The 12,470-nt window shown below is 54.5% G+C and overlaps 2 protein-coding genes across 7 annotated transcripts in view; one reads left to right on the forward strand and one right to left on the reverse strand.

Annotated features, from left to right (window-relative positions):
- PPL (periplakin) overlaps nt 1-8,047 on the forward strand; it is a 45,039-nt gene extending 36,992 nt beyond the window's left edge. Inside the window, exons 17-22 of one of the 2 annotated variants that reach the window (XM_080830313.1) lie at nt 55-248; nt 1,429-1,579; nt 2,370-2,453; nt 3,054-3,170; nt 3,612-3,704; nt 4,557-8,047. In XM_080830313.1, the coding sequence (XP_080686439.1) occupies nt 55-248; nt 1,429-1,579; nt 2,370-2,453; nt 3,054-3,170; nt 3,612-3,704; nt 4,557-7,220 (3,303 nt within the window). In that variant the 3' untranslated portion in view covers nt 7,221-8,047. The remainder of the gene's footprint in view (nt 1-54; nt 249-1,428; nt 1,580-2,369; nt 2,454-3,053; nt 3,171-3,611; nt 3,705-4,556) is intronic. The other variant, XM_080830314.1, reaches the window with a different exon arrangement.
- A 152-nt stretch (nt 8,048-8,199) lies between these two features.
- The window catches only part of UBN1 (ubinuclein 1), a 38,890-nt gene continuing 34,619 nt past the window's right edge, over nt 8,200-12,470 (reverse strand). For 3 of the 5 annotated variants that reach the window (XM_080829740.1, XM_080829738.1, XM_080829742.1), the window contains 2 exons: nt 12,253-12,342; nt 8,200-10,412 (listed from right to left, as the gene is read on the reverse strand). In XM_080829740.1, coding sequence (XP_080685866.1) covers nt 10,363-10,412; nt 12,253-12,342 — 140 coding nt within the window. In that variant the 3' untranslated portion in view covers nt 8,200-10,362. The remainder of the gene's footprint in view (nt 10,413-12,252; nt 12,343-12,470) is intronic. The other 2 variants (XM_080829741.1, XM_080829739.1) reach the window with 1 other exon arrangement.

The following is a 12,470-nucleotide window of genomic DNA, read 5'->3' on the forward strand; positions in this document are numbered from 1 at the left end:
TGGCCCTGGGAGCTCCGGCCACGGCACCCGCCATCTGCCTCTCCGCCCCGGCAGACCCTGGCCTCCGAGCTGCAGGCCCAGAAGGCCCTCCTCGATGAGGTGGAGCGGAACCTGCAGGCGGCCAAGCAGTGCTCCAGCTCCCTGGCCAGCCGCTTCCAGGAGCACTGCCCGGACCTGGAGCGCCAGGAGGCCGAGGTGCACAAGCTGGGCCAGCGATCAGACAACCTCCGCCAGCAAGCTGAGCTCAGGTGAGGAGCCGCGGGCAGGCCGCAGCCCCCGCTTAGCTGGTCTGCACTGAGGCTGCCGAAGGCTGCTTGTTTTCTAGAGTTTCTTTTTGAGAAAAGCAATAATACATCTACAAACTAAAAAACTCAAGGCAATTACAACAATTATAGCGATTATAACGACCAGCCCCGTGTCCCCTTCCAAGAACGCGGAGGAGCTGGGGCAGCTATGGAACACGGAGGACAACACACTGCGTCCTGCTTTTTCCTCTCCGCTTTGTTGGGGTCAGGCACCAGTAAGTGGGGTCTCCTCTTCTCCAGAAGAGCCAGTGCAGAACCAATCCTGCTTGCTTAAATGCTTGGTAGAATTCACCAGTGGAGAAGCCACGCAGGCCTGTTGAGTCATTTGTTACCGGTGTGTGAGTTTCACAAATTCAACCTTGTTACTAGGTATCCGGTTATTCTGGGTCATCTCATTCTTGGAGCAGGTCCGAGAGCTTGTGTCTTTCAAGGAATCTGTCCATCTCAAGTGGGTGAATCGACTAACATAAAATTGTCCCTAATCACATTCTTTCATTGCTTCCAGGACCTGAGGGGATGTCCCCTCCCTCATTCCCGATGTTTTACCTTTTCTCATTTTATTTATGGGTTCTTTTTCCTTCCTGACCTTCCCGACCAGTTCAAGGAACTAGCTTTGGTTTCAGTCCTTTTCTCTCCTGTTTTGTCTCCTCTTCCAGTGGCATCTGTTCTTAACCATTCCCTGCTGGCATTAGCTTTAATTTGCTTTATTTTTTCTCCATTGTTGAGCGCTTCCTCCTTTTCCAATAAAAGCACTGAAAATTGCGTATTTCCCTATAAGCATGGCTTTTGCTGCGTCCCACAAATGTTAATGTATTTATAGTAAGTTCAGTTTTCCAAGCGTCTCCTGGGGTTTCTCCTTGTGGGTTACTGAGGTCCTATAATACCCCACGGGCATCTCTGCCGGTCAGTACACCTGGACCTACCTGTCCTTGACAGAGGCCACGGTGTATTCCAAGTTAACATTCCATAATTTCATTAACCACCCTCTTTGTGGGGAGTGTCTAGGTTTTGTTGGATTATACTTGATCCTCCTGCTTGTAAACAATGAGCGGAGAGAACTTTGAAAAAGTATAGGCAGCACCCGCTGACGGTGACAGAGGCCTGACGGGCTTTGTCTCAATAGGGCCCAGAGCCTGCAGAGTGCCAAGGCCGCGTATGAGGACTACCGCCGCGGCTGCGACCACGTGCTCCAGTTCTTGTCCCACATCCCCAGCTACGAGCCCCAGGAGACCGACAGCCTCAGCCAGATGGAGACCAAGCTGAAAAATCAGAAGGTAGGGCAGCTGCCTCTGTGTTCATAGGCCTATAGTGGCACGGGGGGCCTCGGAGGGGACCCAGGCAGTGGCTGCCGCCTGCCCCAATAGGAGGAGAGCAAAGGCCTGGCAGAGCTGTGTCCTCAAGGGACCTTGGCCCTGCCTGGCCCCAGAACCTAACTATGAGAACGAGAGCAGTCTCACTCCTTCCTCGGTGCCCGGCACGGGGCCCGGCCCGGTGTGGACTGTCCGAGCAGGGTGGCTGACTGAGCACACGGTCATAGTTCCATAAGGGGAGCGAGTGCTTGTGGTCAAAGGTCCCGTCCGTGTCCAGAGTTCAGGGTCCTGGTTCCTTGGAAGGCAGCAATCTTGGACTCAGGGACAAGGGACATGGGACCCCAACAGCCTAGATTCAAAGCCACGTTCTACTCCTAAGAGCTGTGTCCCCATGGGCAAGTCACTGAACCTCCCTGTGCCTTGGTGTCCTCCTCCACTGGAGAGGGTGATGGTGCTTCCCTCACAGGGCAGCTGGAAGATTAAATGAGATAATCCAAGCAAGGTAGGAGAACGGTGCCTGATGTTTCCAAGCACTCAATAAACACTGGTTTCTGGGCAAACACCATCTCCTGGCCCTTCTTCATAGGGCTGGAGAACTGCCTTCTGTGAAAAACAGCTGTACACAAGGAAGCCATTCATTACACTTTGTGCTACAGAGGAAGAATGTCAGATTTAAGGAATCCAGCTCCTCTGTCAAGCTGGTTTTTTTTTTCTTTTTTTCAATTTGATGTTTAAAGTCTCTGTTGTTTTACAGAACCTGCTAGATGAGATAGCAAGGAGGGAGGAGGAAGTCCACGCAGTCTGCGCGCACTCCCAGCAGTACCAGCAAGCTGTCAAGGTGAGCCTCTTCCCGCCAGGTGTGCTGCACAGGGATGCCCCGGGCCGGGCCCGGCGGGCCTCCTGTCAACCGGCACGACCTTGGGGACAACAGCGGGGCATCAGACACTTCCAGAAAAGGGATTTCTACTGCTCAGAGCAGTACACAGGGAGAATTTATCCTCAAGGAAAAAATTACCAAAGAACAACAATGGAAGATAAACAAAATCACTCTAACAGCATTATTTACAAAAGCAAAAGAGAAACTAGAAATCCCCGAAATGGCGGACAGCAGAGAAGCGGCCAGGTGAGTTCTCCTTCCCCCACTTGCTGGATTAGAGATGTCACACTGACAGAGGAGGAGGATCAGGAGGCGCCGGGGTGAGGAATGGCTACGGCGCTGCAGCAGAGCGCCACGCTCGGGGACGGACGGACCGCTGTGTGGGGCGCGAGGGGCAGATGCGGGCACTTTTGGTTGTGTCCTCCGTTGTTTAGGGACACAGCTCGGTGCTGCTCCTGGCAGGTGATGCAGCTGTGCAGACCTCTGCTGGCCGCTGCAAGGGGCACAACGGTTCAGACTCCGCTGCCCTTGCCCCCCTGCCGTATCTCTCTCTCTCACCAGGACTACGAGTTAGAAGCAGAGAAGCTAAGGTCCCTTCTTGATCTGGAGAATGGAAGGAGCAACCATGTGAGCAAGAGAGCCAGGCTCCAGTCCCCTGCTGCCAAAGTGAGGGAAGAGGTGAGCTCTGCGGGCTGTCGGGGCCTCAGAGATGGACACCCCATAGGGAAACTGGCCTGAGAAGCCCTCCTGGGAGCTAAGATGCTCAGTAAGAAAAGATAATGAACTTGTTCTCGGGCAGGAACGCTGATCTACCTGGAAAGGTTGCTGGAGGTATCTGGGCCAGAGCCGTGCATTCGGAAGGCTCCCACTTTACCCCTCCTAAGTACACAAGGACGGAGGGCTGATGTTCCTTCTACACACGAAAACATTAGGGCACAGAGGCGGGGACTTAGGCTTCTCCCTCTAAATCCAGTTTTCCCACCACCTCAGACTGCAGTCCAGCTCAGGTAGCAAGAGGCCAGAAGCCACCCACTGTCCCCAAATTTCAGACTTTGCAAACACTGTCCAGCTCACTCTGGCTTAGCCTGTTGACTTCTGTTTGCTGACTCTCTCCTGTAGGAAGCGGCTCTTGCTGCCAAGTTCACAGAAGTTAACGCCATCAACAGACAGAGGCTGCAGAATCTGGAGTTTGCTCTGAGTCTCCTGAGACAGGTAATGGATCTTCTTAGATGTTTTCTTCTTAGATTTTTCTTTTAAGATTTTATTTTAGAGCAAGAGAGAGAAAGGAGAAGGGCAGAGGAGAGGGGGAGAGAGAATCCCAAGCAGACTCCTCACATAGCTCGAAGCCCGATTCCACGACCCTGAGAACACCACCTAAGCCGAAATTAAGTCGGCTGTTCAACCCACTGAGCCGCCTAGGCACCCCTCTTAGTAAGACATTTTGCTCAACACTATGCCAGCAGGTGAGAAATAAGGCTCATTCTGTTTCCAAGAAACAGTCTGTGAGCTGGTGGCAGTGTCCCTTGCTACCATGGCTGGATAGCACAAGGCCAAGTACCGGCTCCCCCACCAGTGCCTCTGCTGACATGAATGCGACAAGCATGCCATCCACCAAACATTTGCTGGGTGCCCAGGAGCAGGTCGCTTATTTTCAGAAGCCCGCGCCTGTCCGGCCACACAGTGGAAAATGAAGTAGCACCACTGTGGAATTCGCTGTCCCTACTAAGTGCAGAACAGGGGACAGCCATCGGTGCGGGACAGATGCACGTCTCCAAGACACCCCACAGCCTCTGGGAACACGACCAGAGGCAGGTAGCAGGCTGTAGTTTCACTTCATGCTCTTTGGCTGAAAAATACTTTATCACTTAAAAAAAACCACTTGTTTTTACCATTTTCAAAAGTAACCCTAGAACTCCAGTGACCTCGGCACCGAGGGAGCCTTGGGGGTCACGGGACCACCAGTCTGACATGTTCATCATAGGTGACCGAGGTGCGCTCTGACCAGGCGGGAACGGGCCGGGCAGAGCGTCTGGCTGTAACCACGCACTGTCTTCTCCTCCTCAGCAGCCGGAGGTGGGAGCGAGCCACGAGAGCCTGCAAGGGAGCGCACCGGGCTCCACAGCGGAGGAGACGTGGAAGGTTCAAAAGGAGCTGGATGAGGAGATCGAGCGGCGGCAGCAGCTGGAGAAGGAGGTCAAGAGCGCTCAGGAAGAAATCCAGACTCTGAAGCAGCGGAGCCCCCAGGAAGCGGTGGTGAAGAAGGAAGTGCTGAAGAAGGTGCCAGACCCTGCCCTGGAGGAGAGCCTCCAGCAGATGCAGCGGAGCCTGGGCGAGGAGCAGCACAAGAACCGGCGGCTGCAGGAGGAGCTGGAGGCGCTGCGGCGGCGGCTGCGCGCGCTGGAGCAGGAGACCGGGGACGGGGGGCAGGAGTACGTGGTCAAGGAGGTGCTGCGCATCGAGCCGGACAGAGCCCAGGCGGACGAGGTCCTGAAGCTGAGGGAGGAGCTGGAGGAGCTGCGGCGGCAGAAAGGCACCCGGGAAGCAGAGGTGGCCCTCCTGCAGCAGCGCGTCGCGGCCCTGGCCGAGGAGAAGAACCGGGCGCAGGAGAAGGTCACCGAGAAGGAGGTGGTGAAGCTGCAGAGCGACCCCCAGCTGGAGGCGGAGTACCGGCAGCTGCGGGAGGCCCAGCGGCGGGAGGGCAAGCTCAGGGAGGAGCGCGAGGAGGAACTGACCTTCCTCCAGGACAAGCTCAAGAGGCTGGAGAAGGAGCGGGCCATGGCGGAGGGGAAGATCACCGTGAAGGAGGTGCTCAAGGTGGAGAAGGATGTGGCGACCGAGAGGGAGGTCAGCGACCTCAAACGCCAGTATGAGGATGAGGAGGCCAAGGCTCGAGCCAACCAGAGGGAGAAGACAGAGCTGCTCCGCAAGATTTGGGCCTTGGAGGAGGAAAACGCCCGAGTGCTGGTGCAGGAGAAGGTGCGGGAAATTGTCCGGCCGGACCCCGAGGCAGAGAGGGAAGTGGCCGACCTCCGCCTGGAGCTGGTGGAGCAGGAGCGCAAGTACCGGGCGGCCGAGGAGCAGCTGAAGAGCTACCAGAGTGAGCTGGAGGCGCTCCGGAGGCGGGGCCCGCAGGTAGAGGTCAAGGAGGTGACGAAGGAAGTCATCAAGTACAAGACCGACCCTGAGATGGAGAAGGAGCTTCAGAGGCTCCGGGAGGAGATTGTGGACAAGACGAGACTCATTGAAAGGTGTGATTTGGAAATCTACCAGCTGAAGCAAGAGATCCAGGCCCTGAAGGACACCAAACCCCAGGTGCAGACCAAGGAGGTGGTCCAGGAGATCCTCCAGTTCCAGGAAGACCCCCAAACCAAAGAGGAAGTGCAGTCCTTGCGGGCCAGGCTCGCCGAGGAACAGAAGAAGCAGGTGGATCTGGAAAGGGAGCGGGCCTCCCAGGAGGAGAAGGTCAGGCGGAAGGAGGAGCAGCTGTCCCAGGTGAAGGAGAAGGTGGTCCAGCAGGAGGTGGTCAGGTACGAGGAGGAGCCCAGCCTGCGCGCAGAGGTGAACGCCTTCACCGAGAGCATCGACGTGGAGCTGCGCCAGATCGACAACCTCCGCGGGGAGCTGCGGCGGCTGCAGCGCAGGCGTGCGGAGCTCGAACGGCAGCTGGAGGAGCTGGAACGCGAGAGGCAGGCGCGCAGGGAGGCCGAGCTGGAGGTGCAGCGCCTGAAGCAGCGGCTGGCTGACTTGGAGAAGGAGGAGGGGGAGGCCCGGGAGAAGGTGACCCTCAAGCAGAAGGTGGTGCTGCAGCAGGACCCCCAGCAGGCCAGAGAACACTCTCTGCTCCAGGTCCAGCTGGAGGAAGAGCGGCACCGGCGGCAGGTCCTGGAGAGCGAGCTGGAGACCCTGAAGAAGAAGCTAGTGAACCTGGAGCAGATGGAGGTCAAGGAGAAGGTGGTCTTCTCCGAAAGCATCCAGGTGGACAAGGGCGACACGGAGCAAGAGATCCAGAAGCTCAAGAGCAGCCTGGAGGAGGAGAGCCGGAGCAAGAGGGACCTGGACGCGGAGGTGGGCCGGCTGGAAGCCAAGCTGTCGGAGCTGGAGTTCTACAACTCCAAGTCCTCCAAGGAGCTGGACTTCCTAAGGGAAGAGAACCACAGGCTGCAGCTGGAGCGGCAGAGCCTGCAGCTCGAGACCCGGCGGCTCCAGTCAGAAATTGAAATGGCGTCAACAGAAACACGAGAGCTGAGAAACATGACGATGGCGGACTCGGGGACGAACCTGGACTCCAGACTGTGGTCCCTGGAGAGAGAACTGGATGACCTCAAGAGGCTCTCCAAAGACAAAGACCTCGAGATCGATGAGCTGCAGAAGCGCCTGGGCTCCGTGGCCGTCAAGAGGGAGCAGAGGGAGAACCACCTGCGGCGCTCCATTGTGGTCATCGACCCTGACACAGGCCGGGAGCTGTCCCCGGAGGAAGCCCACCGGGCCGGTCTCATCGACTGGAACATGTTTGTCAAACTCCGGAGCCAGGAGTGTGACTGGGAGGAAATATCAGTGAAGGGTCCTACCGGAGAGTCCTCCGTGATCCACGACAGGAAGTCTGGCAGGAAGTTCTCCATCGAAGAGGCCCTGCAGAAAGGAAGGCTGACCCCAGCTCAGTACGACCGCTACGTCAACAAGGATATGTCCATCCAGGAGCTGGCTGTCCTGGTGTCTGGGCAGAAGTAGGCACAGCCTGGTCCTCCGTCTTCTCAGAAGCCTACCCCATACCACCACGTCTTCTCCCTGACCCTCTGCAGGCTGCTGACCCGTGCAGAGCTGAGCACGTCCCCCAAGCCCTCGCTGTCACTCAACCTGGGGGAGGGACCACTTCATCCTCTGATGATCAGACAACCACGATGCCCCTCTTCTGTCCCTTTTCCTATACACTTCCATCAGTAGTCTCCTCATGTGACATCTGGAAGCAACCCGAAAAACTACTAAAGCACATGACACATGACGACTGCGACAGACAAGCCCACTCCGAGGACTGGCTTTCACACCCCAGCTGGGGGGACTCTCGGGCAAAAAGGCCTCCCTCCCTGACACCTTTCCCTACATCAAAGGACTGGGGCCCTCAGGGCTGCTGACCTGCATTCCCATGCCCCCTCTGGGTTCTGGCTGACAGCAGACTTTCTGTCAGAGACCTCCTGGCGAGAGAGATCCAGGTTGTAGGCCAGAAAAGCTGCAAAGAAGCCAGAACAACGCCTGGCCTTCGGCGCTCGAGTGAAGGTAAACTGTCAGCCAGACTGTCCCAGGAAAACGTACCATCAGATAAGGTGTTGTGGTTCTGAAATTAAAGTATTTTCATAAAGAACTGCATTGCTGTTAGCCTTAGTTTCAGTGCCTTACAAGTCCTCTTGCCAGCTCACTGGTGTTTAGGTATACTAACTATACACTCGATTTTTCACCAAAAGAATTTTAGGTTCTCTGTTATCTCATGTATTATGTAAGAAAATGGGACTAGGGAACTCTATTTATAGTGCAAAAATAAAAACCTGGTGGCTTCATTCTAACTCCATAGTGTGTCGTCGTCTTTTGCACGCGAGGCTTATTATTTCCCCTGCTCCCTCTTGGCTTTTGGCCAAAATGGATATTCCACATCTACCAGCTCCTAGGGGAAGAAGAATTAGTTGCAAAAAAGGTAAAGAGAATGAGAAACAATGTTCTGGAAACCTTGAAACAATTTATTGAGTTGCTTTATACAAGATTAACAATTTCCACACCACCCCCCACACCAACATAGTCGCGCCGCACAAAAGCCACAGCCCCTCTCACACCTCAGGAGCAGCTGGCCGCACCGAGGGCAGCCCCGCAGCCCCCGGCCCCGGAGCCCACTCTGCCTGCCGGGCTGCCCGGCCATGGCTGTGAAAGTCATTCACTCTTTCATTACCACAAATAAAGCATAAACAAGAAAAAGAAATCTCATAAACTCCCCATCAAAGAAACGTTTCCCTGAGGCAAGAGGCATCACTAGATTCCTAAAAATGAGGGTACTCTGCTCCAGCTGCACACTCAATGGTACACGGGGAGGAGGGAGCGCTGCAGGGAAGGGACCTCGGGTGTTCTCGGGTGGAGAAGCCTGGAGAGTTCCCACTGCTCAGTGTTCACGGGCGGCCTCTGCACGGCTCTGAGCTCAGCAATACAAATCTCTTCTTTGGCTCTTTTGCTACTACCTAAGACTATTCTGTAAACAAACTGGAAACCCAAGTTGCAAAAAATAGATATAATGAAGGGAAGGAATCCACTCTAGCCCGATGTAAAACACATGTTGGTTCTTACGTTATTTAAAAAAAAAAAGGGGGGGGGAACCAAACAGCAGAGGCCTAGCCGGACAGCTGACAGAGGTGTTGCTCTGCTGGCAACCAGGGAAACCTCTGCGTGAACTGGGAGTTACTGAGCACTGTACCCTGGAAGGCAGGAACCAAAAGAGCGGCCTGTGTCTCCACACAGGCGCACATTCTGAGGAGGTGGAGAACTCTCCATATTTGCAATCACTTAGCCGAAGCAGTCCGTTCAGACACGCCTTGTGGCACATACTTCACAGGACAGGCAAATGCCCTCACCATCCTTGTGAAGCAGCCAAGGGCTGAGTGCGCTCCAGGGTCGCGGTCCTACTCTGTCTCGGACGCACTCGCCAAGCTCATGGGCGCGCCACCCTTAGGTCAACACACAGCCCTGCTGCCGGGAGCGCTCCAGGACGGCGAGGCCTGTTTCTACATGGCAGACGCTTCACAAAGGTCTGTTCCTGCAGCTCTGCCTGAGAACGGTTTCTAAATAAAACAAACTGGAATGTCTTGAGACTTGGAACCCCTCATATCCTTGGCCCTCCAAGAGATGAAGGGCTTTGGGGCTCTGCAGTCCACCTGTATGAACTTTGAAAAAACAAAATGGGGGCCCTGGCTGTATTGGGACCTGGGATTTGGGGGCCCAGATGACCTTCAAGTCAGGACGGCACAGATTATGATGTGCAACTGTAAAAAACTCAAACTGGCTATGTCTTAAATACAGACATATCTTTTAAAAAAGTCTTCATCTGAGATCCACTCAGAGGGCTGAATGGACGTGTGTCTAATTCTGCTCCACCAAAAAGGCACTGGAATTATGTCTTACTATAATACGACATGCGAAAAGCAGTCCCATTCTATCCAATGCGTTAATGGTAATGATGAAATCTGGACCAAAATAAGTGTCTTTAAAAATCCTGTCACAACTGTTGAATCTACAAAGGTCTTTTCTCTGAAAGAGCTTCATTGTCATGTTCAGCAGAGAAGCTGGCCCCCACCATGATGAGCACACGTTAGATGTTCTGAGTATTTTTCTAAAAAAACAAGGTAAGTCTCCCAGCTGCGTATTAGCCTGGGTTTTTGTCCTGTTGAGCACACAGCCTGCGGATGGGATGGACACCATGACCATTCAGGGATCCCGCTGTAGCCAGGAGTCCCGGACCCCTAGGGCACCAGGAGCTACTCTGACCAAATGCCAGGGGTCAGGCGGATTTAAAGCGTGTGTGCCGATTGCTCCGCCCTGACACCAGAGCATCGTACATGACCCAGCGCGCACCCTAGCCCAGAGCTGCCCCTCCAACGATTGTCCACGACAGAGCCACGGAGCCCGGAGCACCAGGCCAGTCAGTGCCTCCGGAGAAGCCCAGGGCTGCTCCCCTAACAGAAGGCACATCACAGTGCCAAGAGACGCTCCACTTAGCACTCACACCTTCTCCTGAAGAAAACCAATCGGCAGAATGAGCATAGTGATTATCCAGTTTCTGAGACCTACTTGTTCAGCTTCCGCCCAGACATAAGTGAGCTGGGCCTCTCCTCTGAAGAGGTCATAATTTCCGTGGTACACCGGGCCCCTTTCCATGAAGTTGAGAAGCGTCTGGAAAAGAGTAAGCAAAAAACACAAGTCTTTCAGGATCTCTGATTCCCTTAAAAGGGTGGCAAGAACAAAACCTCAAGGAGCTCACTCAAATAGCAAAAGCCCCCGAATGCTGCATGTTCTGAGGCTCCAATGAGCCCAAAATCCCACGGCAGAGATGGAGGGCACTGTCACTTGCAGCGGCTCGCAACGTGCACGGCACCCTGAGCTCTGTGCCACTCGCATTCCCCACCACCGCCACCACCCCCTGGCGCGCGGGACTCCACTCAAGCAGCAATGAGCGCTCTCACCAGCAAAACCCTCAGGCCCTACAAAGACAAGTTCAAAGGTGCTAGCATTCTGAGTCTGCGTGGGAAAGAAAGCAAAGCAGACACAGTCACACAGCTGAAACAAGCAGGCAGCTTTTCATTTACAACCACTCAGTATAATCCTCCAGTGTGAAGAAGGGCTAAAGGAGGCAGAGATGGTATAAGAAAAGTGCTTTTCTTTGGTTGTTGAAAATACCACAGGCCAAGAGTCATGTTTCCAATGGCTCTTCAATTATTTTGTTTCTGTTTGAAAGTGTGACATGCCCGAAATCAAGCAGAGGCAGTGCCATCTTTCAAACCACACACTCTCACCCAGGTGGCTCTGTGACACCCCCCCCCACCAACGTTATCCTCTTAGCTACTACAGCAGCCACCAGTTTGCGGAGTTTGGGCCACTGAGCTACAGCTTCTCTGGAGGAAAATGGAGTCACTGTTCATACAGGCTTAGCACCTTGGTTCCTTTCTCTAAAGAAGCAAAATTTCCATCTTGACAATTGTCAATCCATTCTTATGCCCAGACAGCCTCTGGCGTTCACCAGGAATGCATCAGCCTCGGGACACGAGGACAGAGACCCACAGCAAATCTGGAGACAGACACAGACTTGGGAGGTGCCGGCCACAGTCACGTCCAGCCAGGCAAGCTCCCTGTCTTACTCCCACCCCGGCACCTGTGCACCAGGCCTACCCAGGCTCAGCTTCCTGAAGAATGGCTGTGCCGTGACTGACACAGCCTCCCTGGTCCTCTCTGGAGCAGGTCTAGAGTAGTAAGAAGAGCAGTAGGCCAAAACCAAGATCCCGGGAGGCTTCCCACCAGCATCCCATTAGGTGTCTTTAAGAATCATGTTCCAGCACAGGGCAAGGCCCATCACTCACTGTGAAGGTGCCAGCTGGGGCATCTGTGCTGCCTTCTCACAGCAATACCCTACCCCTTTCTGAAATCTACCAATCTACAGAGATGAGAAGCAGGAAAAGAAAAAGAATGCCGTCCCAGGTCCTGTTGTGTTCCCTAACATCTGCCTTCACCCTGAACTTAACTGGAAGATCCTCCTCTCTGGCACATATGCTAGCATCACAGGTTAGGGTCCCTCTCCTAAGACCTAGCCCCTGTCACCTTGCTGCTGTTTGGGCTCTCCCTTTCACTTAAAGTTTAGCTGGCAGCACACGAAAGGTGCAGCAGTTTAAATGTAAAGGCCTTTCTGTGCCCAATTAGCCCTTGGATATTAGCACTGATGTGAGTACCAACTTTAGCTAAGGGAATTCTGCCTCGAACACAGGACATTACAACCTCCCCTATGATCACAGCAGGTAAGGGTGACCCAATAGCAGTTTCAAGTGGGGAACGAGAGGAAATTTCAAAGTGGAAGCCTAAGTCAGTGAGTACCCAAAGAGCCAGAGCCTTGAAGGAGAAACCAGGACAACACAGTAACAACAAGCTGAAGACACTGAACTCCCTGGCAGCAGACAAGGCATCTAATGGGTGGGGAGCACAATGGCGTATGGGGTGCATGGCACTCTGATCACCTGGCAATTACCTGGCAGACTCTGCGGGATGTGGGTAGACACGGCAGCGTGTGGGAGAGGCGCTGCACGGGGTGGGCTGGAGTGCAAGCCAGCCAGGAGACCTGAGAGAAAACAGGAGGGGAGAAGAGAACAGAACACACACATTGAAGACGGGAACAGAAAAGCGGCTTCGGCGGTAGAGAGCCCAGACAACCTACTGGACCAGTTCTGGGTGAGAACACCAAGGGGA

The sequence above is a fragment of the Martes martes genome (genome assembly GCF_963455335.1).
Source record: "Martes martes genome assembly, chromosome: 18".
NCBI lineage: Eukaryota > Metazoa > Chordata > Mammalia > Carnivora > Mustelidae > Martes > Martes martes.